Source organism: Maylandia zebra, linkage group LG1, assembly GCF_041146795.1.
Source record: "Maylandia zebra isolate NMK-2024a linkage group LG1, Mzebra_GT3a, whole genome shotgun sequence".
NCBI classification, from domain to species: domain Eukaryota; kingdom Metazoa; phylum Chordata; class Actinopteri; order Cichliformes; family Cichlidae; genus Maylandia; species Maylandia zebra.
This window is the reverse complement of record NC_135167.1, coordinates 2,659,942-2,686,378: the sequence shown is the minus strand read 5'-3', so window position 1 is coordinate 2,686,378 and position 26,437 is coordinate 2,659,942. Positions and strand designations below refer to the sequence as shown.

At 41.4% G+C, this 26,437-nt stretch overlaps 1 protein-coding gene and 1 long non-coding RNA gene across 2 annotated transcripts; both read right to left on the bottom strand.

The window, feature by feature from the left end:
• Window positions 1–1,698: 1,698 nt before the first annotated feature.
• LOC143419897 (uncharacterized) lies at window positions 1,699–24,676 on the bottom strand. Its single transcript, XR_013099922.1, has 3 exons — window positions 24,590–24,676; window positions 23,206–23,290; window positions 1,699–2,804 (listed from the first exon to the last, which is right to left on the bottom strand). It is a non-coding gene; the product is annotated as an uncharacterized LOC143419897 (long non-coding RNA).
• On the bottom strand, window positions 15,263–17,661 carry LOC101477516 (forkhead box protein B1-like). The gene has a single exon (XM_004565757.3). The coding sequence runs from the start codon at window positions 17,325–17,327 to the stop codon at window positions 16,404–16,406; it is 924 nt and encodes a 307-aa protein (XP_004565814.2). The 5' UTR covers window positions 17,328–17,661; the 3' UTR covers window positions 15,263–16,403.
• Window positions 24,677–26,437: the final 1,761 nt, after the last annotated feature.

Sequence of the window (26,437 nt, the reverse complement as noted above, 5' to 3'; positions counted from 1 at the left end):
GACCCTTCAAAATAAGGCGGACCACGTGGTGGTTTAGAGGGTTTAATTGTCACAACATGGAAACACACCGGCGCGCCTGATGTTCAGCAGTTCATTTTATAAAGAGAGATGTTGTGCTTTTCATTTAAGCAGAGAAAATTATAAAATATGTATAAAGAATATTTACATTTTATTTTTTAATTACATAAATTAGGAATAAGTTGCCATTCCTAATATGTTTGTTTTTTTTAAATCATATATGCGGTTTATGTACAAAGAGTTTACCTGATGGGAGGAATAGTGATAGCGCCATTTCATAATTATCACAATCAAGGATTATATTTTACTCTAACCCCAGAATCTGTCACACAGTCTTATTTTAATGGGAAGAAACAGGAAATAGCCCTTTTTTTCCACATGAGCAGAACAAATTAGGTTTCTGGAGCAGACTGGGCGTGACTTTGGTGACACAATCCGGTCGTTAAGTGATGACGTGACGAATCCTACTTCCGGGTCTAAAGTAGTCTGCGTTTAATATGGCTTTTGTGTTGTTAACATGTTTAATGTTTTGTATTTTCTTCTATTTAATCTCAAAAAGCTCCTAAAACAGTCAGTGATCACTGTTGACCTCCCTCGGCTTTTATTACCGCTAATCATTTATTTAAGCTCAGTTTTTAAAACCTTAGGATGTAACTACAGCCCAGCCCATGCAGCAGTATATGAATGACTAACCTCGTATTGTGGATGGATTATCTCAGTTGTTCTCCTGGCTGAAGTTTGGTCCTTTTACAGCATCCTGCCATGCGATTACATTTGTTCCTGACCACCGAGAACACTCACGTTAACTTTTATCGAGTGGAAAAAAAGTTAGCTTGTTTATATTATGCTAACATAGCTGTGTCGCTAGCGGTCACGTAGCACATCATTATATACCAGCTAACCCAACTTCAGTAACCCTACAAACGTCACTGCTGTTTAGTTTTCTGTCTTCATTTATGTTGGAAGTGATAACAGAGCTGTACGTTTGAATTTGTTTCCAAAACCCCGCAGTCAGGACATGCTATATTGTATTTAGATAGAAGCTAGCGAGCTAACTCCCTGCTAACTTCTAACTCCGTTAAATGTCATAAATTTCGTTTTCACGGATGCCTGGATGTTAAACTCAATTGTTACACCTGGTAGAGCAGAACGCTGATCATTTTATTAAAGATGAAAGACTTTAGACAGTTTTTCAACTCTCAGTAATGCCATAGTGATCGTTTGATATATGGACCTGCAGCGGAGTTTAGGCCCAGACACGGCTAGTGACGTCAGACTGAATGACCGGATTATCCTAACAGCAGCAACAGTAACCAGTCGCCTACCAGGCTAAAGCTAACCAGGCTTTGATTAGCACTTAGCATGAGCTAAGCTACACAACAATGTGGCGAGTCACTGCAGTGATCGAATTCTGTTTTGATCCACCGTCGAAAACCTCGCCTTACACAGCAGTTTGATTGTAGCACGTATTTCTGACGCTGCCCCCTGGTGACAGTGAACATGTACGCCATGTAGCCAGCAAAGCTTTTCATACGATCAATGAACAATCAGACTGAGAGAAACTGCAAGCTTATTGGCTAACAATTAGTTATTTTATACCTAAACAATTATTCCAGTCCAAACTCACTCGACTCCTTCAAAACAAAAGCATCACAAATGCATATTGGGACATTCACAATCTAATTATTTATTTTCCCCACTGTGATTAAGAATGCATGACTAACTCGATCTAATAAAGGTTACTGTCAGTCTCAGCAACACTTTGTGGTACAATTTGATAATACACCGAAGTACAGATCAGCACTAGTTCGACTTTAGTTGACGTCTCTTCATCACAACGCAGATCATTTTGGAAGCCGTTGAGAGCGACTGTTTCTTCCCTTTCTGTTAACAGGGTTGATTTTGGCAGTTTTAAACCATGTAGAATCCTTTCTTAATAGCATGTGTTATCAATTACATTCAACTTATTCAATCACTTATAAATTACTTTATTTTGATTTACCATCAGGCATTTAAAGAAGCAAACCTCAAAGCTAGTATAGCTGTAGTTAACTGTAGAAGCATTTAAACCAGCCGAACCTCCACAAAAATAAGTAAAATAAAACAAAAAAACATGAATTTGCATGTACTACTGTTAAAATATATTACTTAGAAATGCTGACATGAGACATGTTTCTTTCGTATATATGCTGGCATGTATCACACTGTGACGCTGTAGTTTAGGTTAAAGATTTCTCTCGTTGATCGTCTCTTTTTTATTTCAGTATGAATTTATTGGACGCTTCGTTTGTTTACTGTACGTCCAGAGGAAATTTCCCTCTGGGATAATAAAGTCTTGCATGTGTGGTCCTGGCAAAATATGACTTGTCACTGCTCTGCTGTGGACGCTGAATGACTAACACAGATCTGAGTGCTGTAAAGTTTCGACCTGGAACAAACGGGGGGACATTTCTTTTGTCCAATAACACTCGACAGCTTTTACACTCATGCTTGAAATTTGTTTGGAAGTCCTCGAGGGTGAAAAGCTGCCAGAGAGAAAAGACCTGTGGCTGAAAACAGTCTCGCCCTCCAGAAAAGCCAAGAAGAAGAATTAGCCGGGCACAGAGGACGAGGAGTGTGTGTGGTCCCTTTAGTCGCCAGGTGATGTGGTGGGGAAGCTGTCAGCCGGCTGGACGGCGGCTGAATCCCGGCGAGCGGAGCAGGAGGAGGAGGAGGGCGAAGCATTCTTCAGTGCTGACATTCCCATTGAGACTCGGGGCAGCCGTGAAATAAAAGCTGCGAGGAGGCTGAAAGAAAGAAAAAGACGGCTCCGGTAGTTTATTTTGTCGAAACAAAACGTGAGTCCCACTTGTGGATGAACGTGATTGAACTGCGCTTTGTGTGCGGCTGAATGGCTGTGAGCAAATACGGCTGGAAGTGACTGTTAGTTTTACCGATTTTAACAGTGAACAGGAAAAAAGAGCTTAGCTCCAGACAAAGAGGCCATTGAGATAATTTTCCAACAATTAATATTTACTCACTGACACACTTAGAGGACAGACTCGCTTTATAATGCTGGGAAAATGTTGTAAAACTTCATGCGTGGCTCAAAAATTTGTTTTTACCTCAATTTTTTTTTAAAAATAATGACTGAAAATAATTTTTTTAAAATATCTGTTCTTCTAGGAATATCACCGATAAGAGTGTACAAAATATACAAATATCAGAGCTTGTGTAAAACACAACTTTCAATGAATTTGAACTATATAAATCACCTTAAACCAAAAAGTACCAAGAAAAACTGAAATATACCGTTAGCCTTATCTGCTAACAAAACTTTTAGACAATTTGAACCATTAAATTATTGCTTAAACATGAAATAAGCCGTTTTTGCTTCTAAAGTTAACTGTTAACTTATATTTATTAAATTGCTTAAGAGTTTTAGCCGCTAACTTTTAGCTAACATGAATCCAACTATAGTTAAGCTAACTAATGCTTAAGCTGGGCTAACATTTCTATTCTAAAAATGTATTTTTCTCCCATATTTCTATTTATGAAATCTGAGTTTAAGCTACCCAGACTTTTTATTATTAAATCAGTTATACATTTTGAACTAAGCTACGGCTAAGGTCGTCGCTAAAGTAAGTATATATGTGGGAAATACAGAATGTTTTAACTAAATACATAAAGAACTACAAAAAAATATCTAGTTGGATCTTCATCTCGCTCGCGTGTTGACAAGGAAAATCTGTTTATGCTAGCTGAACATAATGAATACTAGGAGTGGGTTTTTATAATCGATTCATCGATTAAAATCGATTCTGGCTTGGATAACGTAAAATCGATTCATTAAAATCCTGAATCGAATTTTTAATATAAATTTATTTTGCCCGAAATGCCAGAATCTCTGGTGACATCTCACAAAATTTCAAGAACCACCAAACAGTTAAGACAGTAAATGAGAGCAGGTACAGGGATTCTGCACATAGACTTAAACACACAGCGCGACCCGCGGATCAGAATCAGTTAGATGTCGCCTTTCTCACAGTCGGGGCTGAAAGCCGACAGCTCGCTGATTCTGATCTGTCGGCGGGTCCGCGCTTTGTGTTCACGCCCTTTATGCGCTGATTCTAAAGCTGTTAGTTTGATGTCTCTCCAAACAATATTGACCGAACCAGCAGCAAAAGAAGATCCAAAGTTTGGATCTTCTTTTGCTGCTGGTTCGGTTTGGATTCCAAACGCTTCACATAAACATCGTCATGAATTCACTCTGACTTTTACTGTTTTGCTTCCACCGCGATGCACAGCTCTCTCTCTCTCTCTCTGTACTTCAAGAACAGTTTCCCTTTCTTCATTATTCGCTTGCTTGTTACGCACAAGTCTACCGCTGTTTACAGGCTGTCGGCCGCTGTTTTTTTCCCTTTTACATTCTTCCGAAAAGAAAACCTCATTTCTGCTGTTCAATACTGAACAAATTTAAACTTTTTAAAATTATTCAAAATGCAAAATGCTTAGCCGTGTCTCTAATAAAACCGCTGTAATGTCAGAGGTGATGTTCATATGTTGATTAATGGTTTTCTTTCGTTTTTGATGTACTGCAGAATATTTTTATAAAATCCCAGGCCAGGAAAATCACCTTCATGTTTTTCTGTGTTTTATCTTCAGCTACTTTGACACAAAGGCATCTGCTGTGACGCTTACACCTGTGATAAAGTCTTGCGTGTGTCAGCTTCCTTTTTATGGATACAAAAATATGTAAATGTACTGATCTGAATTATATTTCTGACTGTCAAAATTTCCCAGATTTAAATCGAATCGAATCGAATTAAATCGAATCGTGGATCGAATCGATTCGGGACCTTGTGAATCGGAATTGAATCGATTCTAGAAATCAGTGACGATACCCAGCCCTAATGAATACTGTGTATTTCTTAAACATCACTGAATATTTAGTGTTTCTGCAAAATTAAAATAAACCCTTGGATATCATAACTGTTCTATCCTCATTTGGTAAAACAGCTTCTACGTAATATGTAGTTATTAATCTGAGCTTCTCTCAAATATACATTTACTGTCCTGTTTTGGTCATTTCGCAACTTCAGCTGGTCTTCAGTTTTAAAAATAGCTCGACAAACTTGGAAATGTGTTTTTATGGGCTGCTGAGGTCCAGAGGAAGAAAAGCAGCAAACCATGACACTTTAAGCTAAACAAGTCAACCTGCTGGTTTTATACAGTGTGAAAGTGCTGGAGCTCCTTTTTCTGCCAACAGCAAATATCAAGTGAAAAAAAAAGTGTCATTCAGCAGTGATTTTTCAATGTCAACAGCATCCTGCACCAGTTAGACTTCCTGAAGTGTTTAAACTGATCTCGTTTCAATTTTTAAAAAAGACTAATTATAAAGCTACAAATACACCATTTGAATGCAAACTCAGACCATTACCAGAGCCTCACGAGTGCATTAAGAGGAATCCGTTGTGAATTAGCACTTGAGAGAAACACAAAGGGCTCTGTCTCCTCGCCTCCTCTTTCTTTTCTCTCCCCCCTCTGCCTTTCACCCTCCAGCAGATAAAAAAAAAACACCAGAGGAGTCCTCTCGGCTCGTCTGTCCCTCCCCTCGTCGTGTCTTTCAAGCTGTGGAGGAAGAAAGGAGGTTGAATTGGGCCTAATCTTGTACATGTGAATGTGTGCGGCCTCGGTTCGTCCTCTCCGCCTGATAAAAAGGATGCAGGTGCAGGACGGCAGGTCATAAAGATAAAATCCATGTCAATTCAAGATTCCTCCAGCGAGCCTGGTCTTTAGAGCCTGAAGACTGACCGAGTAGCTTTTAGGTCCTAATGTTGCATTCTGGGAAATCGGTAATTCCAACTTTTTGAGTCGGAATTTTGAACTGGAACTTCCTTGAAGTCAGACTTCCAATTGGAGTGTGGCAGAAGCCCCACAGACCCTGACTTCACAATCAAAGAGGGTGGTGTATCTCTCATAATGTGTAAGGCTCTAGGTCCACGCTGAATATATACTCGAGTCTTCATCACCTGCAGATGTGAGTTTATTCTCTGACGGGACAACGAGCTGGGACAGCAGCCAGGAGAAGACTGGACGTGGTCTCTGAATATGCCTCTTTTACACGTCGTGCTTTGTTTAAGAAACAAACTGAAATCTGTCAGAGGAGCGAGCGCTCTCCGAGCTCCCGGTTTGTGAGCGCGGCAAACCTCCGTGTCTCTGCAGAGCGTCCTCTGATGGCTTCCCTTTGGCGCCTTCAGGCAGATCACCAAGAACACAATCTGCCGCCGTGCTGAGCGGCTGCCAGCGTCTGAATAAATCATCCGTCTCAGCTAGAGGTGAAGCTGTTTGATTTCATGTGTGACCCAAATAAGACGGCTTCCCCTGAGTGACGGTGTAAATGATGCAGCGACGGGGAGAAACGAGTCCATCCCGACGGGTCAGCGCGCCATCGCTGACCTGCTTCACGCATTTATGTTGCTTTTTCTTTTGCACGATGTAACGTTTTATTTACTTTACACCTTCCAAGTAATTACCTTTATTCATATTTCACCGGCACTCCTCGCTAAGAGTTAGGTAAAACTGGCGAGAACGAGATTATGAGCCTAAAAGATTCATAGCAGTTTAACTGAGAATAAAATGTGTTTTCAGGGTTTCGAAGCAGCTGGTTGAAAAAGTAACTGCCGTAAACCCAGAGTTAATATTTAAACTGAAATGTTAAGGTTATTTACTTTTTATTGAATCGTAGCAGTGAAAATGAAACTTTCCGGTTCTTTATCGCAGTGACATCACTGAGCTTACTTTTTATAAAAACAGCCAAAATAACTTGAGCTCCAATAAGTGATGGGTGTGGCTGTTTGCCCAGCTGTTAAAATAAAATCCAACATCCATGAAAAAGAGGATTTAAGAGGTTTAGGGGAGTTAGAAGTTGGCAACCTGCTACCTTCCATGTAAAGATGATCCACTGATGATGGATTTATTCAATATAAAAATTTCAACATGAAACATTTAGCTCTGGAGTAACTTTGGGAATAAACAAAGGCAGAAAACTAAACACCAACGCAGCTTCATAGCTGCAGTCAGGCTAATTAGAACACATTAGCACAGGGAAGATGGAGGATGAAGGGTAAATTGTTCCTGATAAAAGTTGAGGTCCTTGGTGAAGACACCAAAAATGGAGTAAATCCATCCACAACACAAGCTTTCTGTCTCCTGGTGAATTTTCCTGCAAATGCATTTGCCAAGAAAAGACTTTAGCATATAAATAAAAAAGTATATTTGAAATCGTTAAGCTAATTCTAAGCTTTTATGGACTTTATTTGGTTCTCATGAAGTACACTGGGTGGGACTCATTAGATGTTCTTTTTCAGTCAGTCTTTGGTTTGGTTAAAGGAAACTGCTCGATTAAGTTTATAAACCAGAGCTGGAAAGGTTTGGAAACGAACCTGATCCACATTTGAAACCAACATCAGAAACATGTGTCATCCAGGTTCCCGCCCCCCTGAGATCTTTGTTTTCAGACTTCCCTTTACCGTCAGTTGCTATTTGTCGACGCTAAGGCCTGAAACCCGCAACTTCCTGTGTGCGGCGTCCGGCTCTCGCTGCTTGTTTGTTTGTGATGATGCTGATGAGCCGTGTTGGTCGCAAGCACAGCGGCGGGTTCCTCCCCCACATGTCTTACGATTAGTCATAGAAGTTGGAGGAGGATGGAGGGGATGAAGATGGGGGCTGCTGAGCATGGCGTTGCCTGGGAACAGACAGGGGAGGAGGTGGCGAGGTGGTGCTTTTATTACCAATGAATTAGTGTCGTTTTCTTTTCACACGCCCACTAACTAACCTCCCCCTGGCCTCCCCTCTCTACACCCTAAATGGTTTGTGGCAGGCGGCTCCGCCCTCCCGTAACCCACCTGTGCACGGCACTGACGGGGGTGTCGCCCCCTGCAGCCATCAGGTGCTTCAACTTAGCCATAAACTGTCAGTGAACTTCTGAACTCTGAGACCCCAAACTGATCCTGAACCAGGATCACCAACGCCAGGACAGATCCCAATTTACTACAAGAATAACAGAAACAATCTAAAAATATGAAACTTATGATCATGTAAACTTCAAGTAAGGAAAACGTGATGTCAGGAAAGTCCAAAATATGAAGCAAAACATTAACACAGAGGATATCAAACTAGTGAAAATTTCAGCTTTTTATAAAATATAAAAGCTTTCCAGTTCAATAATATGACAATTCATTTTTTAATAACTTCTAAAATAACAAAAACTGCAAAAGTTAAAAAAACAAACCTACAAACAGTCTTTTATTTTATTTTAATTATTTTCCTTTCTTTTGTTCGTGCGTTGTTACTTATTTTACTTATTTCCTTAAAGGGCATGCGTCAGATTTTTAAACTTAATTATGTAAATATTTACTAATTCCGGGATATCAGATTTTTACGGCATGATTATCGTAGCTCAAAGAATTCCCGATAACAAGAAAATTCATCACCAAGACTCATTTTTAATTCATTTCATTTTTCACTTTATTTGTGGCAAATTAAATATTCTAAAACTGAACTATACAAAAGATTTTATTAATCTTAGAAACACAATCTGCACATTTCATCACTGAATGTGTATTGTGAATATTTCACTGTGATTTCTTTGGCTGTAAATGTTAGTGAGCCTGCTGGTAGCCTGATCTGAGCTCATCGCTGTTCTCATAAGTTTCAAGTCCCACTGAAAAAAACACAAAGTTTAAAACTAAAGTTCAATTTTGGGTTAAAACAATAAACCCAGCCATGCTAACAGATTAAATTATCCGTCATTCGTTAGCTAACGTGTGAGCTGCATCGCTCAGAGTCTCGCTCATCACGTCCAGTTTCAAGCCAACAAAACGGCAAAAATGAAAACATTAAACCCGATGTGTCACGATGCACGCAGCTTCATAATGAGACTTTACAGACCCTGGTGTGACATCACAGTGGATAAGTCCATCTTTTATATACAGTCTATACAACTGCTGCGGCTGTATGCACTGTAACCTATGGTTGGCTAGCTGTGTCTTCATTCAGCGACTAGTGAGCAACACCCAGATGAAATCCTCAAATTTAACTCAACTAAACTGGACTTCTGTAAATAAGCAGACTGCAGATAACGGAGATCGTTTTCAGAATTATCTGTCAGATAATTGCATTTTAATTAGTGTCAGTTTAGCTTTTGCTTGAAAAACGACTCATCGTTTTATTTTATATGAAGTTTTTTTGTAGTTTCTGTTCTCACTGCCCCAGGACATGAAATGACATGAAGATAATAAATGTGAACAGCTCACACACTGGAGGTCATGAGTAAAAACTTCATTCAAACAGACGTAAAGCTTCGGGTCAGGCTGTTGAAGAGCTTCTCTTGTATTTGGAGAATGTTCGAGTTGATAACAGACTTTCAGGTTTAATGACCTCGGTGTGTTTTTGCCTCCAGCCTCTTTTTTAAACCTCTGTAGTGATGGGTTTAATTTACGACCCATTCAGGAATCTTATCTCCACCTTCAGCCCGTAAACTAACACCTCAGAGCCGCACTTCAAAGCTGCCGAGGTGCCAAAAACCTGCCCAGCGCTTAAAGGGGAAAGATGTGCAGATACGTGAGGTCTCATAGATTATGATAGGGAGGGTAGAAACATTAGCTGAAAGGAGCTAAACGTTCCTGCAGCTGGGAAAAAGGCCACGTCGGCCCTGGAGGAGTTTGGAGCAGTTTTGACAGGAAAACCAGTTTCCACATCAGGACGGAGACGAGGGGGTCTGAGCTGCAGGCTCAGGGTACTGCACAAATATAAGCTGCACATCACATCTTTAGGTATTTCATGGCTCTCTTGTTTTAACAACAATCATCTTAAGAACATCATCCGAGCTTTGTTGAAACACCGTATACGAGTGTTTCAGCCCTGAGAAAGAATCAGAAAGTCCAAGCTTCAAATTCCAAGGCTGAAAAATAAAAAGTGGGGTTGGATCTGAAACTTTGAGGCCTTCACAGACCAAGAGAGATGCGACAAATGTTTTAACACATGAAACATTTGGACAAATTTTACACGTCTGGGTAATTGAACCAGAAGTTTAAGACAAATATTTCTTGCTGCCTTCTTACATGTGGAAAAGGTAGAATGAATATTTAGATAATCTCTTGCTGTTGGTTGGCTATAAAGAGCTTAATGTTTTTATTTGTTTCTATTTTCTAATGTTAAGAAAATAAAACCAGAGACAGTCTAATTAAAAAACCTCTGTGGAAAAATTCTGCAACAGCAAACATGACCAAGTAACTTAAAGAGGGAAAAATTCAATTTCTCAATTTGAAGGAAGGGACCTGAAAAACCTGCGAGCTTTCTGTTGATCCAGTTTTTATTATTGGGGACCATTAAAATTGACCATATTTTACCTAACATCATAATAACAGTCTGGGGGTGTTTCAATATGGCTGCCAGTTGTTGAGACTGGCTCCTAGAAGGACGCGACACGACGGCTAATGTAGGAAAAACCATATTTGTGTGTTTAGGATTATTGGCTGGATGGTACTTTGTGTTATTTCTGTTATTAACATAAATCAGAACCACGTCTTACATGACTTTAAATATTTGTTCAGCCAAACTGGAGATGACTCGATGATGAAAGCAGCGGCGAGTTGTGTTTTCTGCCGTCCTGCGTTTTCATGTCGTGTTTCAGGACCAACAATCTTTCACAGCCTTTCATCATCTGACGAGTTCGTCAGTGTAAATAAGCCATGTGTTGTTCGGCTGACAGCAGACGGCACGCTCTGTCATCATCATCATCGCCACGTTCTTCTTCTTTTCTTCTTCTTCTCTCTCTGAGTCTTTCTCCACAGATCGTCTGTACAGTTTGCTAATTAACGCTGTCACACCTCTTCCTGAAGTCTCTAATTAACGAACAGCAGCGAGGGGCTCATGATTAATTGCACTTCAGCGAGCAGCGAGTTTAGCAGCTGATGTTGGACATCCAGCAGATCTTCGCCTTAAATCGTGTTCCTGATATTTCCCAGCTTCACTCGACTGAAACTGAAGTCGAGGCATTAAAAAGCTTCTCAGCTGCGTATTAAAATGTTTGCGAGGGTTAAACGTGGAACTGCAGGATTTAAAACAGCTCACATGTTCATCCTTACTCAGTAACTCAGCTTCCAGCCTCTGTTGGGTCTAACCATGAAAACAAACGCGCTGAATTCCCATGTAGGAATGGCACACAAGCCACAAATAATCAAACCTGCTATGAACGCCTGCAATTCAACTCAAATGCCAAAAAAACTTTAGATATTGTTGACTGCTCTGTTGCTGCGTGTAATAAAGTTTTATTGATTTCAAAGTTTAGTCCCTGTGGAATCAATAGTAATCAATAAATGTGGAGTAATAAGTCGTGTTTGTTCTGTTCCTTCTGTCCCCTGGAGGTCCATCTTTCCCAGCACCTCCTCCTCCTGTACCCGTGTGATTATTTTAACCTCGTCTTTTACGTCTGTGGAGGTTTTTCCCTTTAAAGTCGGTTTGTTTTACTTGTGTGTGGTCACACAGCTCAGGAGGATGGAGGTGGTGGTGGCAGGGGTGTTCAGAAACTGACATTTTTATGGTAACAGTCGCCGTCTCTTGGCAACACACTCAAAGACCCGTACGCATTGACGGAGCACAATTGTGTTTGGCACCAGGAAAGTGTTAACTGGCTAATCCCTTACGGCCGCCCAGACGCCGCCCGCTGCTAATTCACTGCTCCGCACAAACCGGCCAGTGTTTACACACCAGAGCTCGGTCACTGCGGGGGGAGGAAAAGCTCTTCACACGAGCTGCTGGCTCTCAGCGCTCAGAGGAACAGAGTCCATTAAACAGAAACCACCTGCAGGATCTATGCTGAGCTACTCCCAGGATTTAACAATAAATTACACCTTAAACTTTAACTGCAGAATCAATGCAGCCATAAGTGTCTGCACATTAATCTACTACAAAATTTACACTCAAAACAATGTGAAACTCCTGGGAGTCAATGAACATCTAAGAAAGATGATTGTAGATTTACACAAGATGTGAAGGTCTCGTGGAGTCGTTGCTAAACAGCTGCAGATATACTTCAGTAGAAGTTACTTTAATGCGTCACCACTTTGCCAAGAGTCTGGAAGAAAACCCAAACGGACCCTCATGAGCGCCCAGTGGTTAGGATGTTAATAACAGAGGAACCACCAAGGCTCTGCCATGAACTGTAAACTGCTGCAACACCAGCATCACTGTCCACAGTGAAGCCAGCTCTACATCACCATGGACACGTGCAGGGAAGAATTTGGTTTTGGCTCCAAAAATAACACCTTCAAGTTTGACTGACACCTGCAGCTGCCCACACGAAGTTCTACGATCAGACGAGACAAAGATTGAGCTGCAATGACGAGAGGTTTGTTTGGAAGAGTAAAGGTAGGAGCACCGTACCAACTGTCAGGCCTGGTGGTGGCAGCAGTTTCGCTATGCTGCACAAAGTGGATGGAACAATGTTGGAGGAGGTCTACATCCAAACTCTTCAACTTCACCTCAAAAGAAAAACAGCTAGATGGTTGAAACTTGCGCTTGGATCCCACGCACATCAAAACCGGGTTTGGAAGGCATAAATATAAATTCAAACTTGTGCATCCAATAAAGATGTTTCTGACGTAGACTGTGACTTTTCACAAACTGCTGTGGGAATCATCATAGTTTTGACTCAAACATGAGATTTTTGCAGTTTAACTATGAACAGGGCTATGAACCGTTTTTAATTAATAGACGACTAAAATAAACACAAATAAACTTGATTATGTTTACATTATTCAAGTGACATGGTTTCAGTATCCGGTTCAGGTTTAGGAAGAGGGCTTGGTTTGTGTTAAAACACTTCCTACTTCCTGTTAAGCTCTGGGTTCTTGGTTGTCATGGTGACATCTACGCTTTTTCTAGACAAAACTGACACTGCAGACTTTACTTTTGGTCTCTACTAGAGCAGCTTTGCATAAATCACAGTTCAAGTTAAATCTTGCCTTGAACTGGATCTTGGTGCCGCTTCAGCAAGAGGAGGAAGTGCCAAGTTCAGCTCACGGTCTCTTGGACGCTCTGTTAGCGCCGTTAATCGCACAGGAGCCGCATTATTGGTCAGATAATTACATAAGAAAATGCCCCAACAGTACAAATGTGTTATCATTGTCAGACTACATGCGTGAAAGCTGAAGTATCCAACTTTATTTGCCCCTTTTCTTCAGGTTCCAAGTAAATGTGAAGGATAATGAGAAGCTAAAGGCGCTTAATTAAAAGGTTAAATGCTGCAGTTGTGTCACAGTAATGACAACAAGATAAAAGTTACAAAAGCTGAAAATAATGGATCACATGATTGGAGCACTGAACTCCTGCTAAATGTGATATGGAAATGTTTGTAGTGCCGCGGCCGCTCGACATACCAGGTTAATGTTATCTGAAGGGAAGTCATCGTCCATGGTTCATGTTTTACACTCGTGTGTAACACGCATGTTTGTGGAGCGTTTCCATGTGAACGTGCTGCACTGATGGTTCACACCCTGAGAATATATTAATGTGACTCGGCACTAACGTGAAGCGGGACTCGGTCTTCTTCTGATTTACAGTCACGACATGTTGAGGATCCTCACAAGTGTGAAATATTTAGTAAATAAATTTGGTACGAAGAGATTTTTCTCCTGACATCAGTACATGCTGCATTTATATTTTATTAATATCCGAGTTGATGTATAAAGGAGTCACATTTATGTTGATTTACTGTGAATGTTTTTACGAGGTTTTCCATTTCCATCTTATTTTTTTAATGCGATAAATGAAAGACGCGCCACTTCCTGTTTCTCAGCATCTTTTATCCTGTCACACACGTGGAAATTCATCTGATGTAAAGAAAACAAAACCAAAGAAACTGACTTTGTTTTGTAGTCTAACAAAAAAAATCTTAGTTATTAACTGAAAGGATTATTTTTGAATTCGTTCTGTGTTCACTCTCTGTTTCACATTTTGTTTGCTTTCACATTTAGACGTTAAAACTGAGTCAAAGTTTATCGATGACGTTTTCTTACAGCGTAATATTAAATGAAACATGTCGGGTCTGCTCAACGGGACTTTTTACGTTCAGTCAAAAACCTGATTCTGATATCAGCTCACTGCACGAACATCAGTGAACTATGACAAGAACAAATCTGCAGTCACAGGTGACTGAAAAATATTCAAACCTTTATTTAAACTTATATTTATGTTGTTGTCTCACTCAACAGATTTGCCACCTGAACAGGTTAAACATAATTTCACATTTATTGTAAATGTTTTTTGTGTATATAAAAAAAGACAAAGCAAAATAAAGCTTCACTCATTTTTATTTTCTTACTTACCAAATTATAAAGAATAAAGAATTTTTAGTGTGCATTAAATATTTTTTCAAATGATTTTTTTATGATACTAAACTAAAAATGTGTTAAGATTATTCACGCCCATTAGTTCAGTGTGTATTTTTATGTTGCTGTCTTATTAAATAAATGATTTAGCATTAAAATGCAGCGCAGCATTGATGAACTGTGTGAGACGGTGCGTTGGTCCAGTTTTAATATCTGAGCACGTTAATGTGTTCCAATAGAAACAGTCTGAGGGTTCATTTAATCCTGATTTAATAACACTGAGCCTGAAATGTGAATCTCAGCTTCCCAAAATGAACTCTGATTTTATATTTGGCTGCACTGAAATGATCACCTATAAATCACTGACAGAAGTTCAGTTTCTCAGCTGCTGCTTTGTGAAAGTGACAAAGAAATGTTAAAAATAAAACGGGCGAGACAGAGAAACCGTAAAATCTCATTTTAAAACTGGTTTGTTGTCGGAGGCCTCCGGCTCCAAATCTCAGGAATACAGACGTACTCGTACTTCACGACAGGAGGCCTACACTTTGATAAAACGGTTTGAATTTAAGGTACCTTTGATCTTGGGTTTATATATAACAGAAGGGAAACAAGAAGTAGTGTCAGGCTGTTAAAATACCTGAACAGGTGAAATTTCACAGAGTGAGGAGTTCAAAGAAAATACAGCTGTTACCAGGTAAACTGCTGAGTTTATGTAACACCTGGTAAAGCAGATTTATTAAACCACATTTCAGGTTACAAGAAAAATAAATTTAAAAAGAATTCTGCAGTTAAAAGAAAGTCAGCTTTAAGAGCCACGTTTACTGAGATTAAAGGTGCGAATCTAAATTATTCTTAATTTAATTTTAATTTGATTTAACAAAGATTGTGAAATAGTCATAACTTTTTCTACTTTCATTTGTTTTTTGTGACTATTTCACAATCTGCTGTGATATTGGGCTGAAATATAATAAATATCCCACTCAAATAAAAAATGTCACTTTGTGATTTTAAGAAAGGGAGAAAACAGCAGGTTAGAGGTTAAATGTACAAACTTAGAGGACTGAATTATAACTGCACAAATCCACGAAAGCTGAAAATGTTAAAAATGCACTCGGACTGGTTTTATTTCCTGTATTTTTGCCCATGAAGGTTTCTTTAATGGATCTGGATGAGCAGACACAGCGAAGGGAATAAAAAGCCCATTAGTCATGTTCATGCTTTTCAATGCCCCCAAAATGAAAATAATCATTTAAAAAAAAACATACAAACACTGGATTATTCTCTGCTTTTCAGACGGAGGAGCATGCAGCAGTACAAATACACAGACAGCGGCTCATTGTAACACCAAACCTTTAAATCAAACCAACATGGCCTCGCTACTCAATAAAAAACATCTAAAGTTGGTCTTTAAAAAGTGCTTCAGAGACATAGATCCTTGCATTCAAACCTCTCCGGTGGGTTTTTAGACTGTGACATAAATATATGCTTTTACGTTTCATCTTCTCTGCGATTGTTCATATCGATTATTACAAAATAAACTCGATTGAGAAAGGAAAAAACAGCGGGGACATATTTGGTTGTTCACACGCCTGCCGGCTTCTTTAGGCAGATTTTCCTCTTGAGTTTTACAAATGGGATCAAATTAACCTCCTTTTAGGTTTAACTTTTGTTTTGGGGGCAGAAAAGAAACGGAGAGGCTCAAGAGGGAGAAAAATCTTCTGGAGTCATTAATCTGAGGGTTTCTTTGAGTCCGAGAAGAAAAGGCTGCAAACACAAAAGATCCGGATAATTTGTCTGTGCGGGATCCACCGAGCCGTTAAACTCAGTCACGGTGAAGCGAAGGAATGTGGAGCAAATTTGTTTCTGACCTCGGTGGAAAAGAAAGCCAGTCGATCATTTTGATTATTTCTGTGGAGGTCAGAGGTCAGCCTGCGGTTTCCTAAACTCTCTGCGGTGGAAGTTTTTTTTTTTTTTTTTTTTTTTTTAAATATAGAAAAAGCGGAGCAGCCCCCGTCAGTGCACCGCCACCGCGGACTGCAGCGCTTCTCCGGGGCCGCCCGGGCTGCTCTGGCCGGTGGCTGTCTGCGGGGAGGTGGGGCTCAGAGACTGGGGCGAGTTCGCGAGGAAAGCCGGAATGTGCGCGGGCAGCCTCGGCAGGCCGGGTACCGAGGCTGGGGAGGGTTTGATCGGCACCGGGATGGCGGGCAGCGTCTGCCCGCCGTGACAGATGGTCGTGAGTGGCATGCCGTAGGCCGAGTAGTCGCTGGCGGCCATGGAGATGGGGGCCGCAGTCTCCATCATTCCGGAGCCGTACATGTGCGGCCAGGCCGGGGTCAGCTGGTTGTGCAGCGGGTACCCGGCGGTGGAGAAGGCCGCCAGTCCGCCGGGCATCTTGTACTCTCTGGCGATGATGTTCTCGATGGCGAACGGGTGCTTGAAGCTGGACGGCTGCGAGACGGAGCTCAGGTTGTATCCGGCCGGCATCTGCGGGAGGTGCGCGGCTGCGTGCAGCGCGCTCAGCCGCAGCTTGGCCTGCTGCTGCAGGTAGTGCGTCGCATCCTGCGGCTTGCTGGCGGCCAGCGGGTCCGCGGCCTGCATGCTGCCCACCTTGAAGCGTTTCCGGCGCCGCAGGAAGCTCCCGTTCTCGAACATGTCACCGCAGCTGGGGTGCAAAGCCCAGAAGCTGCCCTTGCCGGGCTGGTCCGGCCTACGGGGGATCTTGATGAAGCAATCGTTGAAAGAGAGGTTGTGGCGCAGCGAGTTCTGCCAGCGCTGCGTGTTTTCCCGGTAGTACGGGAACCGGTCCATGATGAACTTGTAAATCTCGCTGAGTGGGAGCATCTTCTCCGGGCAGCTCTGGATGGCCATGGCCGTCAGGGAGATGTACGAGTACGGAGGCTTCTGGTCGCTGTACGTGTTCCTCCCGGGGCGCGGCATTTTGTCCTGCCGAGCCGGACCGGGATCCCGTCAGAAGAGCCTCTCTTCGCTTTGTTTTCGGAAACTTTCTCCAAACTCTTCACTGCGCCTTTACGCATGAAACGGAAACCGCCGGCTGTCCTGGACGCATGCTCCCAGTTTTTACGCACAGTTGGTAGCGAAACTTTGGGAGAAGTTGAAGCGGTGGGTGCTCCTCCTCTCCTCCGCTTGGGTGGCAGGTGCAGCGCGGTGTCCGTCCTCCTGCTGCCCGCTGGTGAGCTGCGCTAAGCGGCTGCTGCTGCCTCTTCCATGCCCCTCTCAGATCTGTCCCGTGCGCGGTGACAGGAGCAGAAAAGACCCCCGGTGAGGAGCTTCATTAATGGGCCACTTCTGCGCCATCACATGATCACAGCCAAGAGGAGGAGGAGGGAGGCGGGGGTGTAGGGGGAAGCGGGGGGCACACCGTGCTGTCATTTACACGGTGAACCGACGCGAGTCTTTCATTTGAAGCTGCAGCGGAGAAAGAGCAAAAGAGAGGAGCACGACTGTCGGGAACGTGTGCGCTGAGCGGAGGTGTGTTGGCACCGTTTTACGCGCAGTGTGTGTCTGTGTGTGTGTGTGTGTGTGTGTGTGTGTGTCGGGGGGTTGTTTGTGGCCTCTCGCACCAATTTGCATTGACTAATAGAGCCGCTGAGAGCTGCTGTGTGAGCGCTTTAATTTGTTTTATTTGTCTTTTTGTCGTTTGTCTCTGTTCACAGAACCGTTACGAAGCTTCTCTCCAAACATCCAGGTATCTTTCACAGAGTCTGAGCTGATGAAGACGAGACTTCTCTCACTGTGGGAGAGAAACTCCTTTAATAAGCTCCTGTTTTTCCACTTTCCTTGAACTACGGAATTAAAGGGAATTTCCACGAAATTTAAACAAATTATTGTTATAATTATTATCCACAGCTCTGTGTGGAAACAACAACCCTGAACTTTAAACAATGAGTTTATAATTTCTGCGATTAATTTCATACGATTAACCCTTTTTGCTTTTTTTCTCCCGTTTTTGCCCAAATGCCACATTTATCTTTTTTTTCTAAAATAATAGGCAGATATTTTTAAGGAGCCTGTAAAGCTTTGAGTCTTTTTTCCTCAGATGGATCTGAAGGTTCCGCCTTAAAGTTCTTAATCATTTTTATTTTACTCAGCAAAGCTTCATTTTTCATCTGAACTGATCTGTCAGTATAACTCTAATATAATGCAATTTAATTAACGTATTATAATCTTAATATCTGATATTTGTAGCACATACATTTATTTTATCTAGTAATTTACAATTAAAAATCTTATTGATCGTTAAAGAGACAGAATGATTTCATCATCCTGAAAAAAGACTTGTCAGTTTTAAAATAAAGGAAATAGTCTAGCAGATATATTGCCATATATTATTATTATTATTATTATATTAACACTGAAAAATGTTTTACCAAATGTATTTATTTGCAGAACTTATTTCTGAGACTTGATATATTCTCAAGTCATTTTTGTGCAAGAATCATCTGATGATGAGTTAATTTGTTGACTGATTTTATGATCTTACAATACGATCAGTTATCAGTAAAAACTAAAGTTGTTTCTTCAAAACAAAACTAATGATCACTCTAAAAAGCTGCAGCATTAAATCTGATTTTCTTCTTCATATTTTGGTCATTAATTATTGACGTAACGGCTGCTTTCATGTCCATTGTTTTCTTTTTGTTCTTCATCGTTTCATCGTGTCAGTTAAAGTGCAGCAGAAGGAGGATTAAACTGGAGGAGCCCCGGGGTTTAACAGTCCCAGAGGAGGGGGGGGGGAGGGGGTGACACCAAACAGCTACTTTCACACGTCTGACCTTTGACCTGTGAGCTGATAATGTGACATGAGAGGGTTTCATACAGAATTATATTGTGTTTTTTATTGTTTCCACTTGTTTCCTGTTTAATATTTTTGATTTTGGTCATTTCATTTTCTAGTTTCAGTTTCCTGTTATCATTTATTCCAGTTACTCTTATTGTTGGTGCTCATCACTTTAGTTATTCTCTGTTTTTTATTTATATTTTATTTTATTTATTCAGTGCATTTTAGGTGTTTTCATTTTAGGTTTTTTTGTTTATTTTTTAAATTGATGAAAATTCATTTCAGTGTCATTTAATTCTTGTATCATCATTTATGATTTCATTCATTCATGTTGCATTAGGCTGTGAGTTTAATTTTTCTGGTGACTTAAATACAAATAAAATAAATTTAGTTTTCAAAAACTGATTAAAAGAATTTAAATGATAAAATCAGTTTTTTATGATGTGATTTTATTTTGGTGCTGAATGTAATAAGTTCTGTGATTTATGACTTATTGATAATATTCAGCACGTAGCTGCAGATTTTATGGTCAGTGTGATAGTTTTAGTTAAATTAGGTCACTGCTTCCTCTTAAGGTTTTATTGAAAACTCTTTGAGCGCTGTTTTTTTTTTTTTATAAAATAAAAACTGTTTTAATGTATATTTAGTTTAAAATGTTTGACAAAACAATTTTTTCTTGTAAAAAAAAAAAATCAGTGTTCACTTAAAAGTAATATCCAACATAATAAATATTGAATACAAATGCAATAAATACGACTCATTCTTATAAAAATTATCCATACTATATTGAATGAGCCAGTTTATATTTTTTCTGCAGCAGTGGTTTTTACATTTTTATTATTATTATTATTTAATGTGAGCAAATGAAAAACACATTTTAAAGGTTCTCCTAACCTGCTGAAGCTGTAATCCCAATTATCATAATTAATCCTCGTTACGTAATATGCTTTATTAATTATATTTACACTGAAAACAGACAAATAATATCAGAATTACAAGTAAAGGGAAGAACAGCCTTTTCACTTTTAATGCTATTAATGAATCAATGTATTGATCACTATTGGCAGGTACAGCCGGGAGCTTTTGAAGCTGTTTTGGTCTCACCTCTGACTGAGATAAATAAAGTTGAACTGAATTAAACACCACCTCTAATATTATTATTATTATCACTTACAGGTTTGTGATGCAAACATTAATAGCACCTGCAATGACGATAACAATCATCAGCAGGTATAAATATTCAGCCGGCTGCAGTTAATTAGCAGCAGGAGGATTCTCATTAACGGCTCTGTTAACTGACTAAAGCAGAGCTCAAAGCAGCCGACAGCAGAGGAGGAAGAGGAGGAACACCTAACCCTGTTCAGGTTTCATCCCCACGGTCCACTGAAATGTTCCCCAACATGTTCCCTGACATGTTCGAGGTTTTCTGTCTCAGCTCTGAACAAAGACGGCATGCCACCAAACATTTATCAGAACAAATCTTCTAACATCTGCTTTCAAATCAGTTCATGTAAAATTGTTTTCAGTATGAAAAGGTTTGATGTTATTCAGCTATAATGCTGTACTCTCCAGGGGTGTTCCCGTGATTTCTTTTTAATGGGGGGTGGGGGCTCTTAAAAATGAGGGACTACACATTCCCCATCACTTTTACATGTGGGGGTGTGTTGTCATTTATCTGACTTTGTGGGGACCCGTTCACGTTTCAAACTTTGCGGGGACATTTGCAGAACCCGAGGAGATCTTCACTCTGTGATAGAGCATCAAAGGTCTGGTTTTAAGGTTCAGGTTCAGGCTGAGGGTTAGCGTCCCAGGAATGCATTATGTTACTGAGGCTCCCACAAAGGCAGAAAAACATACGTGTGTGTGTGTGTGTGTGTGTGTTTGAGGGGATTCAAAATGCAGAGCAGCAGTGGCGGTGGTACTTGAGCACGCTTCTCATCATCTACCAACACTTCAGCTGCACTCAGGAAATAAGCACGACCTCACACACACACACACACACACACACACACACACACACACACACACACACACACACACACACACAGCTGTCTTTGTGAGGACCTTCGCTAACACAATGCATTCCTGGGACATTAACCCTAAAATTGGAATATGATCCTAAACTGACCCAAACCCTCGTCTGATGTCACAAACAGAGCTTTGAATCTTTGTGGTAACATCCAAACTTCTGCAAATACACGTCCATACTTCTAAAACCAGTCCTGCTCTTTCCAGGTGTCCGATAAATGTGCGCACATTGCAAACTAATACCCCCCATTTTCCAAATAATCATCTTCTTTTTGCCCAACTGTTGTTATTTTTCAAACATATATTTCAAATGGTGTCGGGAAACAAAAACCCAGAAGCTCAGAGGAAATTTCTGTTTCGGACTTTTATCGACAAACAGGAAAAAAGTAAAAATCTGTTTGTGGTTCTTCTGTCACGTTGACACAAACTCATTAACCTGAACCCGTGTTTCTCCTCTAAATGTTCCTCATCCAGGCACCAATTTGTGACGGATTAATGACGACCCTCCCACCGCCGCAGATTTGCCAGGCCCTTATTATGAAATGAATGAATGGGTGCCACCGAACGTGTCATAGCTGTTACCGCCCAGCACGTCGCCCACCGTCCCCCCACCTTCCTCCAACCCCCAGTCGGAGCTGCTGGCCTCCATTAGAGCTGCTGATTTATCAGGAGGAGGACACAATTCAAAACAATGTAAATCACTCAATTATAGTGTTTGGACACAGCGGCTTGGGCGGGGCTAAACAGACACTCCACTATCCCAATATTACTACAGACAGTCAACTCACCACAAAGAATGCGAAAATTAAAGGACTGATCAAAAATATTTAAAAAAAAAAATATATATATATAACTGTTAAAATCTGAAGGTCAAAGGCCATTAAGCCTGGGTTAAAGACTGAGGTTGCAGGTTCGATTCCCAGCTCTCTCATGCTCGAGTGGTTCTTTGCCTGTGGGAGGCGATCACTTCAATTAAATCGCTGTTTAAGCAGATTGGAGGCTGATTAGTAAACGAGCAGCGGCCTTCAGGAGAGCTGCTGCTAATTAGTGAGGCGATTAGCGTGTTAAGAGCAGCGAATGAGGCGTCAGCGCTCGTTAAGAGCCACACTGACAGATTATTACTCCATCGGGCTGCCAAAATGCTGCCGCGTCACAGCGAGATGTCGCAGACGACGTCCAGGAAGGCTCCTTTCAATCTCGAGGCATTATCCTGGACTTTTTATTATCATCAAATTCTCGTGTTTCATCTTCAGCTCCTTCCTGCAGCGGCTGGTTTGGACCTTTTTACCCTGATGGGAAACATCCGATTAATACTGAGAAGCACCGTTAATGAGGAAATCAAGTTTGGTTTGAGTGTTCTTGAAGTGTACCTGAGCTTTAGCGAGGAGAGGCATTGTCTCTGTGCCATTTCTAACTTTTTCTTTCACGGCAGTATTTTTTTTAAAGCACAGAGTGGACAGCAAATTGAGCCACGGCTGACTAACGTAGAAACCTATTAAGTCTATATATAAATGCTAAAGTTCACTAATTTGACTCGTTTGTTTCTGTTTCTCAAATCTCCTCCAAAGTGCACCCAGTATTCCTGTTTTGGACCCCGGAAGTGCCAAACTAGTCCTGACTCCTTTAATGGTCAGGTTCAAGTGGAGTATGAAGGACGGGGAGTGTTCCCCTATTATTGATTTCATTGTATTGTGGATTTATCAAATTTTAATAAAGTTATATTAAAAACAGCAGATAAAACAACAAAACAACCATCCCACAGAGAAAATACACAGAAAGGTGCCAAAATCACCCATAAACACACCGGGTTGAACAAACCCGGCGAGGAGCAAAGAACTACAAAAGGCCAAAAACAACTACAAAAATGTTCAGGAGCAACATGAGGTCAGTTTCTGCAACAGTCGCACCAGATCAGCTGATATTCTCTTTAACAGGGGCCACTAAAGTTGCTTTATCCCGCCCACATCTGCAAGCCACTCTGAAACCCACCTCCGATCCAGCGCTGGTTTATGAGGTCATCCTGCTTCCGTGGAAGCACGGCGGGTTCCCAGGATGGAGTCTTATAGCCTGATCACTGCAGGTGGGAACATCTGTGATTAGTGAGGCCACTGCTAACAAACGCAAGCTAATAAACAGAACTTGGGAAAAGACAAATGATTTCATGCTTTCTGATAAATCATGAGATATACTGGAGGGCAGAGGTGATATGCGTCTGAACGCAGAAGTGGTCTACAAGAAATTTACTTTCCTTCCTGCGGCAGGAAGGAGCTTCAGTGCGTCCTCTCACCCGATGCTCCAACATACACATTTAAAAAGTTTCCACCATCTGCTGAAGATCATGTGACGAAGTGAAATCTCCACAGACATCGTGACATAAATTAAAAGTCTAAATGTGGCCGTGGTATTTGTGAAGCTGGAGGATTAGTGTGGATCGTTATTTTCAGCGTCTTCCTCCTCTGAGCTTGTGAAGTGCTCCCTGCTCGGCCCTGTTACCTGATTAGCTTCTTCATAAATGCAGCCGATCGTGTTAACATGCATGAATATCGGCAGCCGCCTCGTCGCTCGGGATAGCGCTCCCTAACATTTTGTCCGGCGCCTAATTATTCCATTTGCTTGGATCTGGGTGCCATTTAGATGCAAGGTAATTCAGTGTGGTATAACTCAATTAAATTTCTCCTGACTGGGATTTATGGAACATCAATAGCTCCTCTGTGGGACCAATGGGAACGCTTCCTATTTATCCCCAAGTCCTCCTGATGCTGCATTTCTGCAGCTCAATTAAATAGAGGAGCGATGAGGATGTTTCTGCTGCCTGTAATGAGGACAGACGGGCTCGGCCTCCTCGTGCTGGATTTCAGAGCGGTGGCGTATTAGCGGGAGCTCAGCAGTCATTACCTCTGAAATTAACTTTTAAACATGGCAGAAACTCTCGGCTCTGATTAGACTGAAGAGCTTACGACTCAGTCCCGCCAACAGCGACACATTTACATTTGAACCGTCACTCAGTTTAAAGTCTGCTGGTTGTTTCCAGACGCTAACGCCCCTTCAACATCTGACAAAAACCAACAGTGCTGAGCACTCAATCCTGCACTCTCTGTAATGTCCAGCAGAGGGCGACTTCACAAGAAAACGAGTATCTGTGGGTTCAGTTCCTAGCTCCAGCTGTTACTGACTGACTCTAAAAGTCAGTAACTCTCATGTATTTTTAGTCTTTGCTTCATCTAAACACAACGACACACCTTAGTTTGCAGTTTATTGATTGGTTAAATACATTTGTTCTATTTGCAAGCGTGCACATTTAGTTTGCCTGTGATTTTATAACAGTTCATTTCTTATTTGTGGGTTGTGATTGTGACTGCTCTTTGTTTCTTACCTGCCGTGATCCCTGGGAGTTGCCAGACAAAAGATGGTGGCCGGGGTTTAGAGCACTTTAATACGAAGAGGGGCTGATTGGACGGCACCACCACGTCTTGCTGAAGGGGGGAGAATGTGTATTTTCTTCAGTTAAACAAGCATTTGTATTTAACTAAATATGTGAATTCAGACTTTAGTGTTTTTGATTTTCTTCTGTGGTGCTGAGTTTATTAACAAACTGGATTGTACTGCATCGTTTTTGTGGCTTGCAATCGTGTTGTGTTTAGTGACCCCTGCTGTGTTATAGTGGTCTGATCAGCCATTATATATACACACCCTTGTTTATGAACTTCACAGTTCTTTGCCTGAATTTTGTTTCTTGAGCTGTGTCCCAAAACGTAGGCTGCGTCCTTCGGAAGACCCGGCCTTCGTGGTCTACGTGGGCCGGGTCCTTCGAAGACCGAGAAGGCCAGAAGTGCGAGGCTGTGAAATTGGACGGTCTAGCCTTCAGATTTGTGTCACCGCTGTGTCGGTGGAGTTTAATAAACTCGTCCGTCTGCTCCTTGCTATCTAAAATATAACAGGGCACTGGAGTAAACTCTCGACCATCTCACACTTCTGTTTAATCAGTTTTCTGTTTGACGTTTATTCAGCTGTGTGAAAATCCCGGAGGACCCCAACCGATGGATTAATAAAGTTTTATTTAATCTAATAACTTTGATCTCAGCCAAACCGATTTACTCCGGAACAAATAAAACATAGAAAAAGGGTAAAAAATTAAATTTTTAAGTTATCTGAGAGACTTATATATCATGTTTAACCTGAGTAGCGAAAGACAGCGGGGGTCGGAAAACGATGAAGCCGGGAGTCCGCTGCTCTCGCCGGCTCGAGTGACCATTGAGCCCCCCGGCTTGCTATCGAGTGGGTGGGTAACAGACATCTCTGAAAACGTTGGCACACTTTTCCAAATATGTGATGTCTTGATAAACGAGCAGATATTTGATGTTTACACAGCTACATTCTCGCCTGAAAATATGTTAAAAGTTTATTTTGTGGCCCAGAAAGATTAATAAGAGTAATTTTAAAACTCAGTAGCTGCCGCCATTGTTGGCAGCTGAAATTAGGCTGGGCCGTGCTATGAATTCTGGGATATGGTGGGCCACGAAGGACACACCCAACCCATCCTTCAAATTCCGGGAAATGAAGGACGCATTTGAAGGAGTCGACGAATTGGGACAGCCTTCGTCGCCTGGCTGTGACGTAATCGGCCTTCAAATGCGGCCTCCGGAGGATGCAGCCGACATTTTGGGACACAGCTTTTGACCTCGTTTATGAGGTTCAACTACCAATGAAAATGCAGGTTACCAGTTGCCTAGGCAACTGTAGCCTGGAACACCTGCTAGCGACCAACAGTCACTGCAGAGCGATTTGAGATGAATCGCTTCCTGTGAGGAAGCAGCATCAGCATCACCAACATTTATTAAATGGACTTCAGAATTAAAACAAACTGAGCTCATCAGGAAAGCACTTAGAGGTCACGACTGAGTTCCCATAGACTCTTTCTTTAACCACAGGTATCGCCTCCTGGTGGACATTAAATAGAACAGGACTTCCACACTGGCCGGACTTTATCTCCATATTTTATCATCTCAGGTTAAATTTAGAAAACGTCACGTAACAGTTGTCACATCTTTTTTCTTTTCGTCTTAAAAAAACAAAAATGTGTTCGTGATTTTCCATGAAGGTTTTTGTCCGGCTGCTCATGCCGGGTGTCCACGTCTCTTTACCCTGAAGCATAGCTGGACTGGCCATCGGGCATACCGGGCATTTGCGATTTTTTGTTTCTATGGGCCGATGGATTTTTTTT